General features: G+C 37.2%; 1 protein-coding gene across 4 annotated transcripts in view; it reads left to right on the forward strand.

Moving 5' to 3' along the window:
* Positions 1-7347: 7347 nt before the first annotated feature.
* The window catches only part of VPS26A (VPS26 retromer complex component A), a 28878-nt gene continuing 15430 nt past the window's right edge, over positions 7348-20795 (forward strand). The window contains exons 1-2 of one of the 4 annotated variants that reach the window (XM_019731726.3): positions 7348-7548; positions 11430-11579. In XM_019731726.3, coding sequence (XP_019587285.1) covers positions 7546-7548; positions 11430-11579 — 153 coding nt within the window. In that variant the 5' untranslated portion in view covers positions 7348-7545. Of the gene's footprint in view, positions 7957-10103; positions 10206-11429; positions 11580-20795 lie in introns of those variants that run through there. The other 3 variants (XM_019731727.3, XM_019731725.3, XM_074339532.2) reach the window with 3 other exon arrangements.

Below are 20795 nucleotides of genomic sequence, written 5' to 3' on the forward strand. Positions count from 1 at the left end.
AGATGGATCACATATTTAAATGTAAAATCCAAATTCTAAGGTCATCTAAAAACAGTAAGAAAATAAATAGGCAAGCTACAGACTGGGAGAAAATATTTGCAATTAATATATTTGATACAGAATTGTATCCAAAATATTTAATAAATTATAACTCAATAAGAAGGCAAACATCCCAATAAAAGATTGTCCAAAGTTTTGACAGACACTCACAAAGGGAGGTATACTACATTGTTAATTACCAGGGAAATGCAAATTAAAACCACAGTGATATAACGACACACCCGTAACAATGGCTAATATTGAAAACATTGACAACACCAAATGGCAAAGATATAGAGATACTAAATTTTCATGTACTGCTGATGGGAGGGTAAAATGGCACAACCATTTTAGAAAACGGTGTGATAGTTTCTTACAAAATTAAATATATACCTACCTTACACAGCAATTCCACTTTAAGTATGTTCACAAAAGGACTTGTTCATGAATGTTGATAGCACTTTATTCACAAAACAGATGTCTGTTAACAGGAAAAAAGATATTTTGTGATTTATTCATACAATGGAATACTACTAAGCAATAAAAAGAGACAAATTGTTAATACATAGAAAAACATGAATGAATTTCAAAATCATTGTGTTTAGTGAGTGAAATGAGACACAAAATAGTACTTACTGTATGATTTAATTACTATGACAATATAAAGCACCCAAAACCAACCAATATTGAAAAAACTTAGAACAGTGGTTGACTTTAGGAGATGGCATTGACTAAGAGGATATGAGAAAGTTTTCTGGGGTGGATGGCAGCATTGTACATCTTGATAAAAGTGTGGGTTAAAGCCATATGCATTTGTCAAAACTGATCAAACTGTATACTTAAAACTTATGTATGTAAATTATAACTCAAAAAAGAAAAGGGGAGCAATGAGGTAAAACATTAAGTATGGGTACATTTAAGAAAATAACTGGGGATGGCCGGTTAGCTCAGTCGGTTAGAGCGTGGTGCTCTTAACAACAAGGTTGCGGGTTCCATCCCCACATGGGCCACTGTGAGCTGCGTCCTCCACAACTAGATTGAAACAACTACTTGACTTGGAGCTGATGGGTCCTGGAAAAACACACTTAAAATAAATAAAAGTTTAAAAAGAAAGAAAGAAAAACAAAGAAAATAACTGTATATTGTGAAAGAAACATTTGGCATTTACAATGGTAACTCAAAAAAGGAAACAAGAATGTGTACCTTGATTACAGCAGCAGGGTGAAGTTGCTAAGCAGAATATATTCTATCTGGTCTGGAAGGTTAAGAGAAAAAAGTGTTTTTATACTCAATGATATGCTTTAAATTAGATTTTTTTGGGGTGTATTTGTATTTGATTCTGTTTCCTTAGCTTTGGCTGTTAACTCTGCAAATAGCTGCTGCCTGACACTGTCACAGTCATTAATAGACTTTTAGACTTTTTAGACTTCGTGAATTTAAATACATGCCTTATCCTAACTGGTTCCTGGTAGATAGAGGCTCAAATTATATTCTCACCTAATACTTTTTTACCTAAACCTGGCACTTTTGTTTACAAAGTCTATGAAGTGATCCCCCTGATAAGTCCAGTGCCCATCGGGCACCTTACATGATCTTTACAATATTGTGATTATTTGCCCCATACTGTATTAACTATCAATTTATATTTCTTAATGCCTTCACCTTTTCCACTCTGACCCCAACCCCATTTCCATCTGTCACCCTGATAGATCTAGTACCTACCTGGCCCCATACCTAGTTAGTACAATATTGTTGACTATATTCCTTATGCTATAGCCTCCATCCCCATGACTGCTGTATAACACCCAATTTGTACTTCTTAATCCCTTCCCCTTTCACCCGTCCTTAACCCCCTCCCATCTTAAAGAAGTCCCTCTAAGATTCCTTGTAATACTGGTTTGGTGATGATGAACTCCTTCAGCTTTTTCTTGTCTGGGAAGCTCCTTATCTATCCTTCAATTCTAAACGACAGCCTTGCTGGGTAGAGCAATCTTGGTTGTATGTCATTGTTTTTCATCACTTGGAATATTTCTTGCCACTCCCTTCTTCCCTACAAAATTGCTGTTGAGAAATCAGCTAACAGTCGTATGGGGGCTCCTTTGTAGGTAACTAACTGCTTTTCTCTTGCTGCTTTTAAGATTCTCTCTTTGTATTTAACCTTTGGCATTTTAATTATGCTGTGTCTTGGTGTGGGCCTCTTTGGGTTCATCTTGTTTGGGACACTGTGCTTCCTGGGCTTGAATGTCTATTTCCTTCACTAGGCTAGGGAAGTTTTCTGACATTACTTCTTCAAAAAGGTTTTCAGTTCCTTGCTCTCTCTCTTCTCCTTCTGGTACCCCTATAATGTGAATGTTGGTATGCCTGATATTGCAGATTCTATCTGACTTATTAAATGTGCTTTGACTACAGTCCTACTTACTAAGGTCAAGTGGGCAGTGTGATAGAGTTAAAAAGAATTCTGTACTGGGAATCAGGACATTAGCACTCTCCAATAATCAGTTGTATGGTCTGATCCTAATGAAATAAAAAAGTTGATCTCCCATTAGATCTACTAATTAAAAAACAAAACAAAATATTTTTGTGGATTTACTGAGTTTTAGGTGTTGCGGTTGGTTGGAGAGGTGTGGGATGAAGTTGTAGCTTTTAGTCCCTTCCCTAAGTCTCGTAGAGAAGACAGACTATATTCAAAGAGAAGAAACAGCGTGCTCTGGTGGAATGAGGTTGGAAGAAGACAGTTCTCCTGATGGTTGTGAAGAGATACACAGGCAAAATGTTGCTTTAAAATTCTGACCCAACAATCCTCCTGAATCTGGAGGTAAGGGAGCAACACCTATAGATCTCATTATACTCAACTGTTCTCTCATTTGTCCTCAACCTGTATTATTTACTGTCCCTGTCATTCACTAGGCTTCAGTTACCCTGTCTTTCCATTACTGGAAAGAACCAAGCCTTTTCTTAGTTTAGGACCTTTGTATTTGCTATTCTTTCTGCCTGGAATGGACTCTTCCTTCAGTTCTTTTGATAGGTGACTCATCCTTTCAGGTTTCAGTTTAAATGTCACTTTCTACCACCTATCTAAAAATAGCCCTTTTCAACCCATCATGTCCCCATGTTTATTTCTGCTTGTGCTTTTTTTCACTGAAAATATTTTATTTAATTACTTGTTTCTTGACTATTTCTTACACTAAATTCAAGCTCCTTGGGAGGAAGAACCTCCTCCTCCTCCTCCTCCTCCTCCTCCTCCTCCTCCTCCTCCTCCTTCTCCTTCTTTGCTCTACCCCTACAGCCTAGAAGAAAAACTAGCATTCAGTGAGCACTCAATAAGTATGTGTTTAATGAGTGAATGTCAGGATCCCAGAATGCAAATATCTGGCTCCAGCAAATACTCTCAGTTATCTGACAGAGATTCCTATAATAAAAACAGTCTAGGGGGAAAACATGAAACTCATTCTTTCTCCTTTGATTTATCCTTAATTTTCTTTACAGTCCTACGTAAAAGGACTCTGTACTTGTTTTATTTCACATTTTATCTATATTGTCATTTGTATCGAGCATCAACAATAATAGAAATGAATTTTAAAACATGTATAAAGATGTTGTCTTACTCTACTAAATAGGAATTTTTCAGAGACACAAAGGAGAATATTTAATCACAGTGTAGGGCTAATACACAGATAACTGTTTTCACAGAAATTTCTGCCTTATAAACTGCATGTAGGATTTTTGCAGCTAAGTTTATGAAGGATATTAACATGCAATTTTCTTTTCTGTAATGTCCTTGTCAGATTTTGGTATCAGGATTATGATTGCCTCAAAAAGGAGTTGGCATGTGTTCTCTCTTCTTATATTCTCTTTAAAAGTTTGTGTAAAAAGCTTGGAATTATTTCTTCCTTACATTTTGGTAGAACTCACCAGTGAATTCTATGGCCTAGAGGTGTTTAAGGGTAGGAAGATTCAATTTCTTTAACTGATGTAGGACTGTTCAGATTTTGTATTTCTTCTTATGTTCATTTCAGAAAGTTTTGTTTTATGGAAGGTGTCCATTTCCTCTAAGTTGTCAAACTTATGGAAATAAAAATTGTTCATATATTCCCTATTATCCTTTTGATGTCTGTAGGATCTAAAGTGATGTCTTCTTTTTCATTCCTAATATTGTTAATTTGTGTTTGCACCATATTTTCTTAATCAGTATTGCTAGGGGCTTTAAAATATGTTAACCTTTCAAAGTACCAACTTTTTGCTTTCTTGCTCTCCTCTATTTGCTTGCCTATTTTCTATTCTATTGACTTCTGTTCTTTTCTTTATTTTCCTTCCTTCTACTCTCTTAGAGTTTAATTTGCGTTTTTTACTGTGAGAGAAAAATACATAACATAAAATATACCATCTTAACCATTTTACAGTGTGCAGTTCAGTAGCATTAAGTATATTCATATTGTTGTAAAACAGATCTCCAGAACTTTTTCATCTTGCAAACCTGAAACTCTGTACCTATTAACAACTCTCCTTTCCTCCTACCCCCAATCTCTGGTAACCACCATTCTACTGTCTGTTTCTAAGAATTTGACTACTTTAGCTACCTCATATAAGTGGAATCATACAGTTTATCTTTTTGTGACTGGCTTATTTCACTTAGCATAATGTCCTCAAGATTCATCCATGTTGTAGCATGTGACAGGATTTCCTTTCTTTTTAGATGGAAGATTATTCCATTCATCTGTCCATGAACATTTGGATTATTTCTATCTCTTGGCTAGTCTAAATGAACATGAGTGTTCATATGTGCTATAAATTTGGGTATCCAAATATCTCTTTGAGACCCTACTTTTCTTTTAGATATATACCAGAAATGGGATTGCTGGATCGTACAGTAATTATATTCTCAATTTTTTGAAGACCCTCTGCAGTATTTTCCATAGGGGTTACACCATTTTGCAATCCCACCAACAGCGTATAAAGGTTCCAATTTCTCTACATCCTCTCTCACATTTGTTACCTTGATTTTTTTCCCCCCTTCTTCCGCCTTCCCCACCTTCCACACTCCGGTTCAAGCTGTTGTTTCTCAGTCTAGTTGTGCAGGACACAGCTCCTTGGTCCATGCTGGTATTATGAGCCTTGCACTCCCCCTCGCTGAGGCAGTCGGTTGCCAGTTGTCGGTCGGCCGCTCACAGCAGCTCACGGCAGCTCTCGCCAGCTGGCGGCCACTCACGCTGGCTGCTGGCCACTCATACTGGCCACCAACAGCTCATGCTGGCACACGGTAGCCCATGGCAGCTCACGAAAACCTCCGGCTTCTCACAGCAGCCCAGATCCAGGGAGAGCTGTTGTTCACAATCTTAGCTGTAGAGGGCACAGCTCACTGGCCCATGTGGGAATCGAAGGGGTGACCTCAGCATTAGGAGCATGGCGCGCCAACCACCTGAGCCACCGGGCAGCTCTTTTTAAATTTATTTTTATTTTTATAGTAACCATCCTAATGGGTGTGAGGTGATACCTCCTGGTTTTGATTTGCATTTCTCTGATGATTAGTGATGTTGAGCATCTTTTCAGATGCTTGGACATTTGTATATCATCTTTGGAGAAATGTCTATTCAAGTCCTTTGCCCAATGTTTAATCGGGTTATTTGATTTCTTTTTGTTACTGAGTTGTAGTTCTTTATATATTCTGGACACCTAATTAGCTATACGACTTACAAATATTTTCTCCCATTCCATAGGTTACCTTTCACTCTGTTGTGTCCTTTGCTGAACAAAAGTTTCTAAATTTGATGTAGTCCCATTTGACTGTCGCCTGTGTTTTTGGTGTCATAGCCAAGAAATCATTGACAACTCTATTGTTGTGAAGATTTTTCTCTATGTTTTCTTCTAGGAGGTTTATAGTTTTAGGTCTTATGTTTAAGTCTTTAATCCATTTTGAGTTACTTTTACATATGGTGTAAGATAAGGGTCCAACTTCAATCTTTTGCATGTGGATATCCAGTTTTCCCAACACTATTTGTTGAAGAGACTGTCCTTTCCCCCATTAAGTCGTCAAGTCACCTTTATCAAAGATCACTTGATCATATATGCAAGGGCTTTTTATTTTTTAAATAAGACTTTACTTTTTTGAGCAATTTTAGGCTCACAGCAAAACTGAGCCCAAAGTAGAGTTCGCATATACCTCATGCCCCCTCCGCATGCTTTTTTCAAGCTTCCTCATGTGAATGTAGATTGATTTTAAATCTTTCTTTACAAATATATGCATTTAAACTACAGATATCCCTCGAAATACTACTTCAGTTGTATCCCATTAATTGTTACGTTGTACTTTCATCTTTTACTTGAATCTATTTTTAAATTTCCACTATTGTCTTTGCCACAGTGATTTAGAATTATGTTGCTTAGTTTCCAAATATTTGTGGATTTTCGGGCTAACCTTTTTGTTATTTCTAGTTTAATTCTATTGTGGTTAGTAACCATACTCTAATTTCAAGCCTCTTAAATTTGAGACTTGCTTTATGGCCCTGCCTCACAAGCTTGATTTTGTTTTGTTATGATGGGATAATTATGGTGCATTCTGAGTGACTTTTTTCCTTCTTCTTCGGTTATGTATAGACTGCACTGTGGTGGTTCGCCACTAAGTTTTGAAATCCTAAAACAGTATTCCATCATCTGGAGGTCCTCCAGGCTTACACTAGTGATTAGGATGCGGTTAAAGCCAGAGTACTCTTTAGAAGCATCATCAGGCTTTTTAAGAAGGCTTTTCCCTCTCACGGAATGGCAGGGTGATACAACCGATCTGTGAAGCCTCTAGCAGCTCGGGGCGGATAGTTCTCCGGACTGTGTACTTCAGGCAGCAACGGATGTAGTACCCTAACATTTTTTTCTATTGGTAGTCTCTTCAGAGTCAACAAAGTTAACAAGTTCTCAAAACCCAGAAGCTCTCAGGGGAAGAGGGAGCTGGGTAGAGTTCAAGAAAGGTGCAATAATGCCTCACCCCTGGATTAAGAGAGCACCTATCCTGCGAGGCCTAAGGAAGCAGGGCCCCGGGTAACTGCTTCCCTTCCCCTCGGGGGTCAGTAACCTAACCGCAGAGAGCGCCTCTGCAACAAACTCTCTCACCTTCCTCCTTCCCCAGCTACTCAAACTTTCTCAGGGAAGAAGAATCAATGCAGCAAAACCCAACATCGAACCACCCGTCACGTGACGGAAAAGAGAGCAAAGAAGACCTAGAGAGCTTGCGGCCCCTCAGGCCCCTCCCTCTTTACGACAACTCAGTGGCTCCGCCCCCTCCGTTGCGGGGTGGAGCACAAGGCCCCGCCTCCAAACAGCCTCTCCTCGCCGGGCCTGGCAGGCCAGTAGGGCGGGGCCAGAGAGCCGGAGGAGACCGGTGCTGGGGGAAGGGAAGAGAGGAAGGGAGGGGTCACATGCGGTGGGAGGCCCAAGGTCACGTGACGGGGCTCCGGCGCTGGGAGTTCTCCTGAGCGAAGAGGAGTGAAGTGGGGGGGACGCGACGGCGCGGCGCTGACAATGGTGAGTGCGCGGCGGCCCGCGCGCTCGCTTCCAGCCCTCACCCCGGAGCGCGCCGCGAGACGGCCAACTGCGGGCTTGGCGTCGCGGGAGGGGCCGCAGGGAGCGGCAGAAGGAGGCAGGCTAGCGGGGCGGGGAGCCTGTCTGACCACGGCCTTAGGCCTGTCTGACCACGGCGGGGTCGGGGAAGTGCGGGCGGCGCCGTCTCTTCCCGGTCTCGGCGAGGCCAGAGCATTCGCAGGAGGCGGCGCGCTCTCCCGGCCATGTCAGAGCCTCTGCCCGCGTTCCTGGATCGGCTGTGGGGGCCCTGGCTGGGTACTCGGACCCCGCCTCTGCGGGGGCTCGCCACTGCCTCCCCCTCCAAGGTAGCCAGTCCCTCCTCCCCTCCCGGGCGGCCTCGCTTCCCTTCAGGTAGGATGACCCTGGAGTCCCCCAGTTCCGGACTCGGGTGGAAGGGGACTGGGTCACTCTCTTCCAGTGTGTCACGAGCTTGATAAACTGACATTATGCGATTTCCTGACCCCAGTTCAGCCTGATGTTGACACTTGTAGAATGAGAGAGAGAAAGAAAAGGACCTTGGAATGGGGACATTTTTAACTGAAAAGACTAAGTTTTGGGTCCGCTGGTTTAAGCATTGGCTTTCATTTCCTTCCCCAAGCCATTTCTACGGTAGAAACTTAACGCTCTGGGATGTTGAAATGGCCTAGGGAGTTGAGGGAGGCAAATCAGAGTACTCGAGCCACAGTTAGTGGGAAGCACAAGCGTGGGCACGATGGCGTTTAACTTTGTGTGTGTTGACACTCTCTAGATTGGATCTCATTTCGCTCATTTTATGGTAATATTCGTTTCATTTAGCAAGCATATGTTAGGCACCTACTGTGTGTTCTTATACCACCTGCTTTACCAAAGCTCAACGGCTCAAACTGCGTGAGACTTTTGGCTAAAGACCAAGCTAGGTTTATTTTTTAAAAGTTACTTTGAATAAATACTCTTTACTTACTTTGCATAAGATTGACATGTTCATTCTTAAACTTGGAGCCTTTTTTCCTTTCATTCAACAGATAATTAGGTGTGCTCAGGGGCGGTGAGCAATACTGAAACAGACCTTGCTCTCTTGTAGTTTACAGTCTAGATAAACATTTGTGTAATTATTTGTTTAATTGGAAATTGCGGTTGTGATAAATACTAAGAAGGAAGTATTGGGGGACTTTGCCTACTTGGGAGTCTTTCTTTAATTGAATATAATTTGCAAAGAAAACTTAAAAGGCCTTCCTAGTTTTGTGCTTCTATTTAAAATTACTGCTTTTAGTAAGCTTTTGAATTATGGTCAAGAGCGATTTATTTTTATTTTCAGATTAGTCAAACTAAATTGTAAGGCTTTGAACACTGAAATGGGCACATGTGTAATATATGTATGAAAATTTGCTGTTTCATTGCTTGTGTATGGGCTGAGTAAATTGTGAGAGCCTCCCTTCTGCCTCACCTTGAGGTGCATTTCTTTTCATCCACTTGACCTAGTGAAATTTCTTCAGTGGGAGCTAAAAGTTTGTTGTCTTTTAATGTATCCACATGTAATTTGGCTAGATGGTCATGCTCAATATTGGGTTTATAAATTATATCTTAATATGAAAAAAATCTTAAATTAACGTAAAGTCAGTGATACGAGGTTTAGGCCACGATTAGAAAAGTGTAAAAACAATTGCTAATAATGTTTTAATAGTCATATATTGCAGACTAATTATTTAAGGGCTACCTAAGACTTTTAACTTGTATATTAATTGTCTGTCTAGTATTGCTCCTGAAAATCTCATGTTCTAAATGCTTACTTGAAGGTATCTTTTCCAGAACTGAGTAGTCTTTCACTTTAAAGATCTCAAAACTGTCTTCTGTGATTTCAGCAAAAGTGTACGTTAATGTACCTAACCCTCTTTACAACTTTTATTCCCTTCTTCAAGGCCTCACCATCCTGACAATTTTGTATTTTGTTTTCTCTTTACATATCAGGAGAAGTATTATAATTTGATTGTGAATAATTTAAAAAATATTTTAATTTTACGACTTTTTGTTTGAAATGACAAAAGATGCACATCTTGAAATAAAAACTTCACAAGTGGTACTTTGGGTAGAGAATCTTTCAACTCCTTTTAGGAGGAAAACAAAAGACAAACTTTTTTCACAGATTTTTTTCTCTGTGTTGTTTACTTGTTAAATGTAAGACAGCCACAATTTCCTGAAGGCTTTTAGTAAGACTAGTTCATTTTTGCTATGACTTAGAGTAAAAACACATGATGTTGACCCAGTGCTAAATTCTCATGACCGTCATTCACTTAACGTTGTTAAAGTGTTATAGTTTATTTCTCAGCCTACTATTCTGCATATGTAGAATAAGTTTTTTAAATATCTTGCAATCTCTCCCAATCTTAGTATTTTAATTGTGTTGAAAATGCAGATTATAATTATCTTTTGTGTTAAGTCATAAAGGATCTATACTTAAGGATTTTTAAATATCCAAATTAATAGAATTATATTAACAAAACTAATCTTCTGTTACTAAAATAGGACAACATAGAATATGGAAAAGACTTTGGGATCATTAGTGCAAATGATGAAAAGCAAGTGAATTATCAGACTGGTTAAAACTCTACTAAGGGGTAAAATATGTATGTTATTTTTCATTAGGCATTTAAAGTCATTATATAAGGAATGCATAATTGATTATTTTAAAATGCATGAATTATATAGCATGTTACCTGCATGTGGTGACTAAGAAGAGACTCAGAGATTGCAATAATGCAAGGAAGTTTCATGTTGCACAGATTTAAAGATCTTATACTACAAAAGTAATAATTTGTCAATACATGTACACTCACTTAAGTATTCTGTAATAGTCTCTTCTTAAAAGCTGTTCCACAATATGTAGAGCTTTTCTCTCAAACTCAGTCTTCTTTCTCAGTCTCTTATAGTTCTGCTTTCCTTTTAGAAGCTTCTTCTTGGTTCAAGGCACTTGACTATTTAGTACCTGTGTTTTGGGGTACAGGGTACAGGGCACTGATTCAGCCCCAGGGAGTGTTGTCAGATGGTCCTGGATGGACCTTTGTATCTCCCTCAGAGGCTGTAAATATTTTAAAGGACTAGAAGACTAGCTTTCGTTATTGATAAAAATAATCCACAAGTATATCTGATATTGGAATTGCTAATGGATTCTGTATTATTACTATAATATGCTTTGGCATTCTTAAGCAATTGATCTTTGTCCCTTATAGTTCTGTCATGTTTGGGATTTATAGAACAGGCTTATACATTTTTGGAGGGAAAAATTTACAGAAATTTAGTTACTCTCCTCCATTAGAACCCGTTGCTTTCCAAGGGCTTACACAGTGTAACATCCTGTTCAGACCTATGTAGCAGTAGATTTTACAGGAAGTAGTATATTGTAATAATTTGGATTTGTATGAGTAATTTGGATTTTATGACTTCTGCTTAATTGAAGAACCTCATAGAGGTATGACTAAAGGTAGTTTTTCAAATCCAAATGTGAAGAATTTTTTAGATTTCTAGTATATATAAGTATTTGGTTATTTGTAGTGGTAGTTATGGAAATAATTGAAATTACATATTTAAATTTGTTTAGTTTTTGTCTTTTTATTGTAAAACTCATGTAATGAATTTATCTTAAATTATTAAGTGTACAGCACAATATTAACTGTATGCACATTGTATTACATTTATTTAGTTTTGATGTAGAATTTTATGTAAGTTCATTTCCTTGTGAACGCACAGATTTACAGTCTGTTAAACTGTAGGTCATCCTTAATTAAAATTGAATTATAAAACATAGTGACTGGCAAAACATGGTAACGATGAGTATTTTTCTTTTATTTTAGAGTTTTCTTGGTGGTTTTTTTGGTCCCATTTGTGAGATCGATGTTGTCCTTAATGATGGAGAAACCAGGAAAATGGCGGAAATGAAAACTGAAGATGGCAAAGTAGAAAAACACTATCTTTTCTATGATGGGGAATCTGTTTCAGGAAAGGTAAATCATGTGTCTGGGAGAATTACCTAGTTGGGGATGTTAGAATTAGTCATCAAAGTGGTCTGTGCTATTTCTAAATTTGATTTTATTAGAGATGGAATTTTTCTTTCAGAGGGTCCGCTAAAATCCTTGATTCATTAGAACATTTGTAGGAAAGATTCTTAAACTGAAGGTTTACAGGGGCAGAGTCTAAATTAAATTGGATGCAAAATTTTGTGTTTGTGACTGGACATGTTTAGCTTCAGACAGTTTCTCCAGTGGGGCTGCAATCCATACAAAGTTCGTTTCCCCGTAACATAAAGTTGAGTTTTAGAGATTAAGGATAATTCTCTAGTATACCTTTGTAAAAGTTTCTTTATCATTCTTTGTAGCTTATCGCTCTGTTCTACCACCATGTGTCTCTCTTCGTTTCTTGGTACTCTGTAGAGAACTTAAGTACATTTGGAATGTATCTATGCGTGGTCAGATACATTTATGATACCTTCTATATGGTTTCACTTTTTCCCCTTTTCCTTATCAAGTGATATATAAGATTATTCTTATACCTTAGGAAATATCAATATTCATTAGTCTGTGTTATTGAGGAATGGTAATATTATAGAGCAAATCAAGCTGTGAAACATTTGAAATAATTTTTAAAATATAAAATAAGATAATTTTGCTTTCCTTCTTGTTAAAGTAATATAGACACATGGTAGACAGTTCGGGAAATAATGTAACTTTAATCCCATCATATGGAAAGAAGTCACTGTTAAAATTTGGGTGTTTCTTCCTAGTCTCTCTGCATTAATTAATGTTTATGTGTATGTAGTATATTAAGCATACTTTTCCCTATTACTGGATATTTATGTAGTTTTTATTTTTCAGATGGCTTATACTATATCACTGTATCTTTGATAATACAGACATCTATATACATAAATTTTTCTCCAAATTTCTGTAGGATAAGATAATTTCCTTAGAATGAATTCCTGGAAGTGAGTTGCTGGACATGAGTATTTGAAGGGTGTTGATACATATGAATCTGGAAAATTTGCATCAAATCACATGTCCATTTATAATGTCTTGTTTCACCCAACTTTCATTACATATCACTTTTTAATCTTTTATTTTGATAGGCAAAAATTTTATACATATATATTATTTATTGGGGTGACAATGGTTAGTAATATTACATAGATTTCAAGTGTTCATTTTTACAATACATCATCCACATATCACATTGTGTGTTCACCACCCAGAAAAATGATATTTTTATATTTAGCATTTCTTTGGTTACTAGATAGGTTGAACTTAGGTTTATTAGCCATTTTATTGCATTGTCTGTTCTGATCCTTTGCCAAATTACTTCTATTGCCGTCTTAGTGTTATACCTGAAATAAATATTTTGGTTTTCAACTTTACTCTTCTGGTACTCTTCCTTTAAAAAGATGGAGAGAAAGAGAGGCCTAAAAGAGAGCAAGTTAATCAGAAGGATGGAGCGTGTCAAATGAAAGATGAGTAAAGAAAATAGTGTTTGGTCTGTGGAAGAGAAGACTTGTTAATATTGTGGAGTCGGAGAGGGTAGGGATACCAATCTAGTCTTTCTAGAGATAGATTGAACCTGCTAATATCTCACATATTTAATTTATAGATCTGACAAGTAAGTATCTGTCCTGCTAGGTTGAAAGCTTTTTAAGTGATCAGAGAATCAATGTGCTTCTGTAGTCTCCATAAAATACATTACAGTTTGTTTATGTAATAAACTCACTAAATATTTATTTGATTTTATTTACTGTTTTTAAGTCTAGTAGTGAACATTTCCTGTCTGGTTTAAAATAATCTATGTCATCTGGGTCAATTAAGAGTTCATGGCTGATGTTTATGGGTTAAATAAAGGAAGAAGGGAATGTTTAAGGAAATAGAACCACTTAAGTGTGGTTTTTTAAAAATAGCTGGTATTCAAATTACATTTTTGGAATTGCTAGGGATCATGTGTAGATCTAATCAATAACTATAGAGTATATTTTTAAAAATGATACATCTCTTAGAGGTAAATATTTTGCTCAAAAGATGTTATATCTGGAATGTGATTATTTATTGACCTGAGATTATTTTTTTCAGTTTTCACCTTTTTGTTGTGAAATAAAACATACAGAAAACCATACAAAACAAAAATAAATTATTATAAGGCGTATTTTCTTGTAATCACCATTCAGGTCAAGAAGGAGGCCTTTGCCAACCACTCCTTATGTTCCGTCCCCTTCCCCTCAAAAGCAACCACTATGCTCACATTTATGGTAATAAACTTCCTGTGTTTCTTAATCACTTAGGCTTGCTCCTTTAAAAAAAATTAGTACGGCTTTTAAGTCTCTTTCAATCTCATGTTCCCTCTTCATGCCTTTCTCCCCCCGCCCCTTTTTTCCCCCAAATTATTTGTTGAAGAACCTGGGCCATTGGCACTGTGGAGTTCTCTGTGATTACACTCACGATACAGTTATTGCCTGTAAATTGGCAGCTGGATCCAGATACTTGATCAAACTCAAATTAAATTCTTTTGGCTAACATTCAGGTGATGGTGTGTTTTTTTAGCAGGGGTACATGATATCTAGTTTCCTCTTCCTCTCTTTTTTTTTTTCTTTGCAACTCTTGTAACAGTTGTTAATACTGATTTCTGGCATACCTCCAGAATAGGTCATTAAATATTCATGAGTACTTTGAAAAGAAAGCTTAAAAGAAAAAGAAAACAAGCATTGGTTACCTGTGACCTAGCATGGGTCACTAAGAACAAGTCTTACCACACCAGTCTAGGCTTTTTGAAATGTCTGAGTATTAATAAAAAGATCATTGGGATAGAGTTGGAAGATCTAGCTTTGACTTTACCACTGTCCTAGTAGATAACTCTTGGTAGTCATTTAACTTTCTGGATCTCACCTGTAAATTGAGGAAGTTGCACTGAATCATTGGTTTCCAAACTTGGCTTTGCATTGTAGGATTCTCTACATAAAAATCCTTCATATATTAGATGTGATGTCGGAGACGGGGGAGGGCTGACATCCCATCCAAAGCAAGAATAAATTCTTTTATGATATTCTGACAGTGAGCTTCTGTATGCACTTTGTTTTCAGTTTTTTTAAAAGACTTTTTTTTTTTTTTTCACGTTCCGCCTTCCCCGCACTCCGATTCAAGCCGTTGTTTCTCAGTCTAGTTGTGTAGGACACAGCTCCCTGGCCTATGCTGGTGGTATTATGAGCCTTGTGCTCCCCTCGGTTGCCAGTCAGCCGCTCACAGCAGCTCACGGCAGCTCTTGCAGCTGCCAGCCCCTTACGTTGGCTGCTGGCTGCTCATGGCAGCACACGGTAGCCTACCGCGGCACACAGCAACCCACAACACCTCACGCCAACCTCCGGCTGCTCACGGCAGCCCAGCTTCAGGGAGAGCTGTTGTTCACAATCTTAGCTGTAGAGGGCGCAGCTCACTGGCCCATGTGGGAATCGAACTTGCGACCTCGTTGTTAGGAGCATGGTCCTCCAACCACCTGACACACTGGGCTGGCCCCCTGTTTTTTTTAAAGGCAGTTTTAGGTTTACATCAAAATTGAGGAGTTACAGAGATTTCTCATGTACCCCATGCCCCCACACTTAGACCCCCTTTCCTGTCATCAACATCACTCCCCCAAATGGTACATTTCTCACCAGTGACGAACCTAATTGACACATCATAATCACCCAAAGTCCATAGTGTACCCAAGGATTCACTCTTGGTGTTGCATTTTCTGTGGGTTTGGACAAATGTATGATGACATGAGGTGTGATAAAAAATATATGGTGAATGTTTACATTTAAAAAATTTTTCTTATAGTAAAAGACACATTGCCATTAATCCCTCTCAAAATACTTTCTCTTGCTTCGAACACACTTATCCCATCATTCTTGCCTCTTTCTGAAGCAGTTCTGGAAGTCCTCTTTTGTGAATGTCTTTAGTTGTGCTGTCGTGGCTGCCTTGATGTCCTGAATCATTTTGACTTTGGGGAAGAGCCAGAAGTCTCATGGTGCCAAATCTGGTGAATAAGGTGGATGAGGACACACTGTAATGTTTTTATTTGATAGAAATTGCCGTGTACCAGAAGCAATGTGTGACGTGGAGCGTTATTGTGATGGAGGGTGATTTACGGCACACTTTAAAACACACCTTCTCTCAACTGTAGCTCACACCAGATTGACTGCACCGAACAAATTGAAACTTACACTGTTACTAAGGTTCAACGTGCCACATTGAAGATCGCTACCTTTCCGTTGGATGGCACTTGGCAGCAGCATTCACTGTATTTTGTGATCACAATGGAAAAGCCCTGTGTCACACATCATTTCAGGTTTGACAGCAATTTCTGTCAAATAAAAACATTGCGGTGTGTCCTCATCCACTTTATTCACCAGAGCTGGTACTGTGCGACTTCTGGCTCTTTCCCAAAATGACCATGAAAGGTAAACATTTTGAATCGTTTCAGGACATCGAGGCAGCCACAACAGCACAACTAAAGACACTCACAAAAGAAGACCTTCCAGAACTGCTTCAGAAAGTGGCAAGAATGATGGGATAAATGTGTTCAAAGCAAGGGGGAGTAATTTGAGGGAGATTAATGGCAATGTGTCTTTTACTGTAATAAATTTTATTTAAACATTCACCATATTGTTTGATCACATGTCGTATATCCATCACTATGTCATATAGAATCTTTTCATTGACCTGAAAATCCTCTTTGTTCATCTCCCCTGTCCCCAAAACTATTAATCTTTTTATTGTCACCATAGGTTTGCCTTTTTCAGAATGTCATATAGTTAGAAATCATACTGTATGTAGCCTTTTCACATTGGCTTTCACTTAATAATATGCATTTAAGGTTCCTCTACGACTTTTCATGACTTGATAACTGGTATCTTTTTAATGCTGAATAATATTCCGTTGTTTCAATGTACCAGTTTATTTATCCATTCACCTACTGAAGGACATCTCAGTTCTTGAAAGTCTTTGACAATTATGAATGAAGCTTCTATAAACATCTGTGTACAGATTTTTGTATAAAGTTTTCAGCTCATTTGGATAAATACTTGTAAGTGCACTTGGTAAGCCTGTCTTTAGCTCTGTAAGAAACTGTCTTTTAAAGTAGCGCTGCCATTTTGTATTTCCACCAGCGATAAATGAGAGTTCCTGTTGCTCCACATCCTTGCTAGCATTTGGTGTTGTCAGTGTTTTGGCTTTTGTCCATTCTAATAGATATACAGTGGCATCTCATTGTTTTAATTTGCAACTTCCTAAAGTATGATGTTGAACATCTTTTCATACGTTTATTTGCCAAATGTATTTCTTCTTTGGTGAATGCCTGTTCAATATTTTTTAAATTGAATTATTTGTTTTCTTGTTGCGTTTCAAGAGTTCTTTGTGAATTTTGGATAATAGTCCTTTTTCATCTGTCTTTTGCAAATATTTTTCTCCCAATCTATGGCTTTTCTTCTCATCGTCTTGATTGTTACATGGTGTTAATTTCCATTTCCCTGACATCTAATAAGATTGTGCATCTTTTCATATATTTATTGGCCATTTGTTATCTTTTGTGAAGTGCCTATTCATGTTTTTTTTGGGGGGGGGGGTTCATTTGACTTTTTTCCTTATTGATGTTGAGGATTTTTTTTGTATGTTCTTGATAAGAGTCTTATGTTTCTAAATATAGAGTCCTTCATCTGTGTAAACCTATATATTGTGAATACCTCCTCTCACTTTCTGGCTTGACTTTTCACTATGTTAACGGTGTCTTTTGATGAGCAGTTATTCTTACTTTTAACACATTACACGTGTTTTGTTTCCTTTTTATTAATGCTTTTTGTAGCCTATTTAAGAAATCTTTGCCTACCTTATGGGCATGAAGATACTCTTGTTTTCGTTCTCCTGTAAATTTTGTATTTTACATTCAGATCCTCAGTTTGCTTGGAATTGATTTTGTCTATGTGACATAGGAGTTGAGGCTAGTTTGTTTTTTTATTTTTTAACATAATGGATATCTAATTAGCCCACAATATTTATTGAAAAAGCCATTCTTTCCCCCTATTGTATTGCAATCAACTGCTAATCCCATTTGTCATAAAGCAGAGGTCATGTGGGTCTATTCCAACCTCTCTCTGTTCTGTTCTATTGATCTATTTGTGACATACACTTTTTCTTTTTTTAAAAACCTTATTGACTTATAATTTACGTACCACAAAACTCACCCTATTGAATTGTACAGTACAATTCAGTGATTTTTGCTTTATTTGCAGAGTTGTTTATCCATCACCACTATCTAATTCTATAATATTTTCATCAGAAAAGCACCCAGAAAAGCACCATACCATTATCAGTCACTCCCTTGGGGCCATAGATTGGATGTTTGTGTCCTCATAAGATTCATGTGTTGAAACCTAATTCTCAATGTGATGGTATTTGGAGGTGGGGCCTTTGGGAAGTGATGAGGTTCTGAGGGCAAATCCCTCGAATAGGATTATTGCCCTTATGAAAGAGGCTCCCAAGAAGTCTTGCACCTTCGGCCCTGTGAGGACACAGTGAAAAGACAGCTGTGTATGAACCAGAAATCAAGCTCTCACCAGACAACAAATTCGCTGGTGCCTTGATCTTGGAACTGTCCAGCCTTCAGAACTGTGAACAATAAATTCCTGTTGTTTATAAGCCACCTAGTCTGTGGTAGTTTGTTATAGCAGCTCAAATGGACTAAGACACCTATCAAGTACTAATCTACAAATGCTTTCTTTCACTATGGATTGCCTATTCTGGACATTTCATATGAATGGAATCATAAAATAATGTGGCCTTTTGTATCTGGCTCCTTTCATTTAGCATGATGTTTTCAAGGTTCATATCTTTAAAAAATCTTTTTTGGTTAAAAAAATGTATAAAAAATAAAATTAGCCATTTTGACCATTTTTAAGTGTGCAATTCAGTGGCATTAATTACATTCACAATGTTGTGCAATCATCACCACCATTTCCTAAATTTGTTCATCACCCCGAACAGAAACTTGGTACCAGTTAAGCAATAACTACCCATTTCCCTTTTCTCCCAATTTCTAGATACCTCTAGTCTACTTTGTTTTCCTACAAATTTGCCTGTTCTAGATATTTCATATAAGAATGGTCATACAGGATTTGGCCTTTTGTGCCTGCCTTATTTCATTTAGCGTAATGTTTTCAAGGTTCGTTCACGTTGTAGCATGTATCCAAACATCATTCTTTTTGATGGCTGAATAATATTCCAGTATATGTCCATGTGCTATATGGTTATACCACATTTCCTTTATCTACTCATCAGTTGAGGACTTTGGTGTATCCACTTTTTGGCTATTATGAATAATGCTGTACTTGTGTGAACAATTTTTTGTGCGAATATATGTTTTCATTTCTCTTCGTGTCTCTAGGAGTGGAATTGCTGGATCATATGTTAACTCTGTTTAACTTTTAGAGGAACTGCCAAAGTTTTCCAAGCAGGTATACCATTTTACATTCTCTCCAGCAATGTATGAGGGTTCCAATTTCTTCACATTCTTGGCAATACTTAGGATTGTATTTTTTATTATGGCCGTCTTAGTGGGTGTGAAGTAGTATCCCATTATGGTTTTGATTTGCATTTCACTAATGACTAATAATATTAAGGATCTTTTCGTGTGCTTATTGCCATTTGTATATCTTTGGAAAAGAGTCTATTCTTCTCTGACCATTTTTTAAAATTGTGTTGTCTCTATTGTTGAGTTGTGAAAGTTCTTTATATATTCTGGATACAAGTCCTTTATCAGTTATGTTTTGCAAGTATTTTCTCCTGTAATTTGTCTTACTTTCTTGATGGTGTCTTATAGCACTAAAGTTTGAAATTTTGATGAAGTCCAATTTTTGTTTTCTTTTGTTGCTCATATTGTTGGTGTCATCTAAAATAACCATTGTCCATCCAAGGTAATGAAGATTTACATTTAGGTTTTCTTCTCAGACTTTTGTAGTTGTAGCTTGTATATTTAAGTCTTTGATCCATTTTGAGTTAATATTTGTATATTGTATGAGGTAGGGTTCCAACTTCATTCTTTTACATGTTGATATTTAGTTGTTCCAGCACCATTTGTTGAAAAGAGTATTTTTTCCACATTGAATTGTCTTGGGACTGTTGTAGCACATACTTTTTGTAGTTAAAATAATTGCTATCTGTCAAAATTTTTTGGAGAGTTTTTGAAGCATTCCTTAAGGCAATGGGGGAAATATTTAGATTATCATGAGATTAATAGGGAACATCTACTTGCTCAGGTTCTTTTTATCCTCAGTTAGAATATTTACTGCTTTGGTTCATGTGACAAATATTCTTTAAGTCTAGAACAATTTGGACTATATCCTAAATTATTATGCTTTAAGAATATGTTTAACCTAGGTTTCCACTTTTTAAAATACAGCTTGTATCTCTGTACTTTCTGAATAATTTTGGGAGAGCCTTGCTGACTGTGTTTAATTACTGAGGTACAGGTTTGTTTGTTGTTTAGAATTGTGAAAAATTTGACTAGTAATTTATCTGGCAAGTTGGAGGGGGTCATAAGTTATAATTTTTTTAACCAGGATATTCTTTTAGATTGGTCAATGATGAGCAAATTGTCTTGAAATGGTGGTATCAGTGCCAAGCCACCTATAGTGAATTCTACATCTATTACTTGTTGCAAAAGTGAAGAAAGACATATGTTTAGTTTGAGATTATAGGAGTGTATAGTTTAGTTATTTAAGCCAGGAATATTACTGTAGTATCTTTCATCAACATAAATATGGACCATATTCTTCTAGCAGCAGTTGGAAACTTATCTTGGATGATCACGATATCCAGCAACAATCATGTACAGATACCTTGGTGCCCACTATAAATGGCATGTAGTACACTGATATATGTTTGTCTTAAACACAATATGGATGAATTTAACTCTTTAAATAGATCCTGAAGACATCATAATTCGAGACATCTATAGATATTATACGAGTATGTATGCATGCATATATGTATATAGAGAGAAGATGGTAAAGCATATGGGATAAAGTATAAACATATGATGGGTTTGAGTAATGGTTATGTGGGATTTCCTTGTGCTGTTCTTGCAACTTTTCTATAAGTTTGAAATTATAATAAAAGTTACAAAAATATAACTGAGTTGGTGTTAAAATTCTTTAACCC

This window comes from Rhinolophus sinicus, chromosome 15 (genome assembly GCF_057876585.1).
Source record: "Rhinolophus sinicus isolate RSI-liver-muscle chromosome 15, RSI-T2T, whole genome shotgun sequence".
Lineage (NCBI taxonomy): Eukaryota > Metazoa > Chordata > Mammalia > Chiroptera > Rhinolophidae > Rhinolophus > Rhinolophus sinicus.